The 5750-nt window shown below is 44.6% G+C and overlaps 1 protein-coding gene across 1 annotated transcript; it reads right to left on the reverse strand.

Moving 5' to 3' along the window:
- Positions 1–367: 367 nt before the first annotated feature.
- Utp23 (UTP23 small subunit processome component) lies at positions 368–5360 on the reverse strand. The gene is made up of 3 exons (XM_051159694.1): positions 5159–5360; positions 2164–2338; positions 368–996 (listed from the first exon to the last, which is right to left on the reverse strand). The coding sequence occupies exons 1-3, from the start codon at positions 5344–5346 to the stop codon at positions 616–618; spliced, it is 744 nt and encodes a 247-aa protein (XP_051015651.1). The 5' UTR covers positions 5347–5360; the 3' UTR covers positions 368–615.
- Between the last annotated feature and the right edge of the window lie 390 nt (positions 5361–5750).

The raw sequence follows: 5750 nt of genomic DNA on the forward strand, positions 1-5750 counted from the left end.
CCCTCTCACTGCTGATTTTTAAAATGTATACCTATGGGTCTGGGGACATGGCTGAGTTTGTAACATACCTGCTGCAGCAGTATGAGGAGCTGAGTTCAGATCCCATGACCCAAACAAGAACCCACGTTTATCCATGCATGCTGCCATTCCCAGCATAAGAGGAGACGGGAGGGTCTCTGGGGCCTAATGGCCAGCCAGTTATCACTTAACTGGGAAGTTAGTGGCTCACTAAGAGACCCTGTCTCAACAGTAAAGGTGGAGAGTGATAGAGGAGACCCCTCATGTTGACCTCTGGCCTCTTTATGCACGCACGCACGCACGCACGCACGCACGCACGCACGCACGCACGCTCACAAACATACACAAGCACATACTCTAATGCACACACCACATACACACCACTTGGGAGGTAAGAGTGGGGAGAAAGCGGATACAATAATTTTACAATAAAAAAAGCATTGCCCAAAGTAAGCAACAGAGGATGGACTCTGACATGACAAAGAAACCCAACCACTCTTTTAGGCAAAAGTGTATGTGCCAGCATCGATTTATAAAAATAAGTTTAGTCCTTTGCTATAAATACTTTCACAGCATCTTCCAGTGTCACCGCACTTGTCACCCTTCCGCACCCTGCTGCTCAGAACGTACTTTCTGCGTGGATCTGTTCCGAACTCTTTTCCTTTTCCTTTTCTTTTCTGAAGCAGGTGACTTTGTGTCCTGTGCTTTCTTCTTTTTCTTCAGGCAGCTGAGAGGATTGGGGCCGCCCACCTTTTTCTTCTTCCTCCTCCTCCGCTCAGGGGTCCTCACTAAGCCTTGTTCCGCCTTGAGTTGCTTGATACTTTGTTTCTCGTGCACTGAGACCAGCTGGCCTGACTCCACAGCCTTCACGAAGGCCACTGTCCTGGGAGAAGGCTTGTCCAAGACTATAGTGTTCTGAATAATGAACATGAGAGGAATTCCAGGATTCTTCTTGACTTTCACTGATAAATTCTGATCCTATTAAAAAGAAAAGGAATTTAGTTTCTCAATCAAAATGTCAGTACCTACAATTCAGTTTCTAAGAGTTTAAATAAGGCTATATGTGGGGGATAGGGGAAGAGACTACAGATTTTACTTCTCAGATAGATATGTTCCATTAATCAAGCCATATCTTACGACAGAGGTCAGCAAACATAAAAACTAAGCTGAAGCAAGGTGGACATCAGCAGTTTGGGTTGGACCAGTCAATATTCTGGGGCCATGAATTATCAACAAAATACATGAGGAAGTTTCTCTTTTTTCTTTACTAAGATATGATCTCTGAGCATATCAGCATGGGAAGAGGTTGAAACAGAGTAATAAGCTGATTCCAAAATCATTCTGAACGTGTAGTTGAGCATGTGAGTGTTTTAACAGCGATCCGAACAGTCTCTCCATTTGCCTCCCAGTCTTTAAACGCCTGCAACATTCGATGTTGTTGCTAGCTAGTGTCTCTCTTTTAAGGATTATTTATTTTTATGTGTATAGACGTCTTCCTGTGTATATATCAGTGTGCCACATGTGTGCCTGGTGGCCTTGAAGCCAACAGAGGGTGTTGGATTCCTTGAGACTACAGTTACAGATGGTTGTGAGCAGCTGTGTGGGTGTTGGGAATCGAATGCCAGTCCTTTAAAAGAGCAACCAGTGCTCTTAACCATTGAGCCAGCTCTCCAACCACCTGATTCTAGTCTGAAGGGATATGCACCATGACATTTTGAGAAAGAGTGTGAATTCAGGTACATGAAAAGCAGCTATGAATACAGAATGCAGACTTTGTCCTACTCTTCCCCTCTTGAAGAACACTGAAGCATCAACACACTACTGCAACAACTTCTGATCCTCTAAAATGAATCTTCTGGAAGAAAAAAATTTCCATATACTTAAGATTTCTCATAGGCTCAAGTAACTGCCTAGTCATTGGCTCCATTTTTTTAAATCTGCATTTGTAGAAGTACAAACAATGAAACATGGATTACAGATAAGCAACAGAATCCTTGTCTAACATACCCCGATAAGTAAATAAATAAAATTCTGAACACTACATAATCTCTCCCACTTCCTTTTTCCTAATTACAAACAGCTCTCTGTGAAGTATACATAGAAGTGAGTGGTTCAACTGCCTTACAGTGTTAGAAGTAACATTACCTGTGTTGCCACAAAATAATGGTGAGGATTCCCTTCATCCACCATGGACAGAAGACATTCTGATCCACTCACTGCACTCTTGAAATGAGGACAGTTCCGAACCTGGCATTTCTGTGCAATCAGTTTTGCTCCATATAATTCCTTTCCCAGCGTTTCTAACTCCTTTAACACACATCTGGGGGGGGGGGGGGAAGTCATTAGAAGCCTAGAATCACAACTGATACATTCTTTTGTTTTATACAAAGGAAGCACAAACATCATATGCAAGTTTTTAAAATAAAAAACTATGCCATAAAAATTTGAATTTATAGTATGGTTGCCATTCTCTTAAGCGAAATTCGAGTTCAAGCAGAAACAATGCCAATGCCTGGTTAAGATCTCCTGGGAGGCCCGTTTTTTGTTTTTTGTTTTTTGTTTTTTCTGAAGGGAAACAGAGGAGTAGATCTGGGGGAGAGGCAAGGTGGGGGAAGGGGCTGGGAAGGGAGGAGGGAGGGGAAACTACAGTTGGTATGTAAAAGAGAAGAAACAAAATGATTCTTCACTAACAGCAAAGAATTCAAAAGAGATGGTCTAACTCTAGAGTAAGGAGGTAGGGAAGAGATGGGGTCAACAAGAATGAGCATTCTCCTACCAGCAAACGCTTGGTATCAATGCTTCCTGCATCACTCTAATTTTGTGGCGTTTGAAAACCCCCCCAAATTAACCAGGTGCGCAAGCTTTTAATCCCAGCACTTAGAGGCAAAGGCAGGCAGATCTCTAAATTCAAGGCCAACCTGATTTAGAGTGAGTTCTTTCTTCCTTCCTTTTTTGGAGACAGTCCCTTGCTATGCATATGGCTTCAACCTTCAGGATGGCTTCCAACTCATAGTAATTCTCCTGACTCAGCCTCCTGGGGTGTTTATATTAGAAGTCTAACTACTTCAACTGGCTCAAAGGTTAAATTCTTTAGGGAAAGTGCTAGAGGGTGTGTATCCATGTAGTACTTCTCAACCACTTTGCACCCTGGCACTGTACTACTGATGACTGTACGGCTCACAGAAGTAAACAAACTACTGATGTTTAGAAGCGACCAATTCAGAGACTGTAGAAGCAACTGTCAAGGCTAAAGGGATCAACATTTTTGGACTATGGGATCCATAAAATATTTAAAAATTTGTATGTGTTGGATTGGGCAGTCGGGGGTTAAAGGTGGTGGTGGTGCATGCCTTTAACCCCACCACTTGGGAGGCAGAGGCAGGTGGATTGCTGAGTTTAAGGCTACAGCCTAGTCTACAGACCAAGTGTCAGGACAGTCAGGGCTACCCAGATAAAGTTTGTCTTGAAAAAAATGAAAACAAACAAACAACAACAACAACAAAAACCAAGCCAACAATTGTATGTATATGTGGGTGGGTGCAGAGGCCAGAGGCCAGAAGAGGGTGTTGGATTTCCTGGAGCTGGAGCTACAAGCAGTTGTGAGACCCCTGACACAGATGCTGGGAACCCATCTTAGGTCCTCTGGAAGAGCAGGAAGCATACTTAACACTGAGCCATCTTTCCAGCCTAGGATTAAAACCTTGAGGTTATCTGTAATCCAGAAAGAGCATTATTTGAGAAATCCTGAATGAGCAAGGCTGTTCACTACAAGGGAGAACATTTGAACATTTACTGAGCACACAGCACAGCTTGCTTTGCATGAACATATAAAGAACACTCTAACTGGCTATTTCTGAGCTGTAGTAGTGTAACTCCTTTTAAAGTATTTGCTTAAGTAAATATTTTTTTTCTTAATTTTTTTGGTTTTTTTCAAGACAGGGTTTCTCTGTGTAGCCTTGACTGTCCTGGACTCATTTTGTAGACCAGGCTGGCCTTGAACTCACTGAGATCCGCCTGCCTCTGCCTCCCAAGTGCTGGGATTAAAGGTGTGGACCACAGCACGCCCAGCTTAAGTAAATATTCTACAATGCAAGGACCACTAGAATTTTTATGAGTTGTTCGTAGTGTAGCTTCGATTTGCCTTTTCCTTACTCTCATGTTCCACATCAGACACAACCTCTTCTTCAGGCATCAGCCAACTCTATTTGTGCAAAAGTTCTCTCAGACAATATCATCTGATGTTTCTATCATTCAAAACAGACTTTCTCCCCTCAGGCCTGGAAAAAACCTTGGGACTCCAACATCGACTCTATGAAACATTTTAAAATGATGCCAACCGTCCTGTTCCCACAGTGTTGGAGCCTAGGTGTGCTCACTTACACGGAGTGAGGAGGCACAGATGTGGACCAAAAGAAGCCATGAGGAGTTGGCTTTACAACCCATGAAGGCAGGGCCTTTGTCCCGCCCACTAGGGTATTCTAGGTGTCTGAAGCAGCACTTGGCATTTGGTTGGTACTTTTCTGTTTGTTTGAGACAAGGTTTTTCTGTGTTGCCTTGGTTGTCCTGAACTCACTTTGTAGACTAGGCTGGCCCTGATCTCACAGAGATCCGCCTGCCTCTGCCTCCCAGAGTTCTGGGATTACTGGGGTGCACCACCGCACCCTGCTTCAATCTCCAGTCTTGACTTCTTTTCCTAGGAATTGGTGATACCTCATTGGCAGTTGGAAGGCTTGAAAATCTTTGAGTTAAACTTAAAAGTAACAACCACCATAGAAAGGGGGTTAGCTTCTGGATACTGAAAAATGTCCTTATGTCCACTCTTCCCCATATTACCTTATTATCAAGGTTGAAGAAGTTATGCTGTCTACATCACATCTAAGTTTTTTTTTTTTTTTTAATCCTAGCACTTGGAAGGCAGAGGCAGGAGGATCTCTGTGAGTCCGAGGCCAGCCTGGTTCACAAACACCAGGATTTGACTGGGACCAGGAGTCAAAAACCAAGTCTATCTTCTACAGAATACCTGTTCCAATTATAACAGGGAATATTCACAGGGCACAGTACCATCCGCCTAACTTATCTGTTGTCTGTTTGCACCTCCTGACTTCTGGACCACACCCGCGACCCCGCCCCGCAGGCCCACCTCGTGGTGCACAACTGGGTCTCCCCCATAAGGTAGCGGGGCAGCTGGTCCCGCAGCTGGATGCGACCCCGCAGCGCCGCTTGGCAGAAAGTGCCATCCAGAAGGATCTGGTAGGGCTCCCGGACTCCAAAATTGTTGCGGAAGAAGGCAAGATGCTTCTTGGCGTGCTTCTGCCTGGTGATCTTCATGCCTGCATCGAACCCAGCGGCGCAAGCCTCACTTCCGCACTCCTAGACGATCGTAGCCCCCGGAAGCGAAACGCTCTCGAACCGGAAGTATATGCCCGTACGTCCGCGGCCCGCCTCCCTATTTATGTCATTCTCAAAAGAGCGCTCACTCCCACCTCCAGGCGCAAGCTTTAGGGGCGGAGCTTCCGCCTGTGCAGAGAAGCCGCTGAGTACTCAAATTCGCGTAGATTGGCACTTGCGCAGTCCTGAGATGGACTAAAAATGTTCTTGCCTTGTGAGGCTTTCTTGCCTGGCACGTAGCAAGTCTCTAAAAGGATAGTAATATGAAAATAACCAATGATGATAACATTGAGCCAGGCACTCTGTAATTTGCCATTTACCATGTATCATTCCCATGAATGTTT

The sequence above is a fragment of the Acomys russatus genome, chromosome 17, assembly GCF_903995435.1.
Source record: "Acomys russatus chromosome 17, mAcoRus1.1, whole genome shotgun sequence".
Lineage (NCBI taxonomy): Eukaryota > Metazoa > Chordata > Mammalia > Rodentia > Muridae > Acomys > Acomys russatus.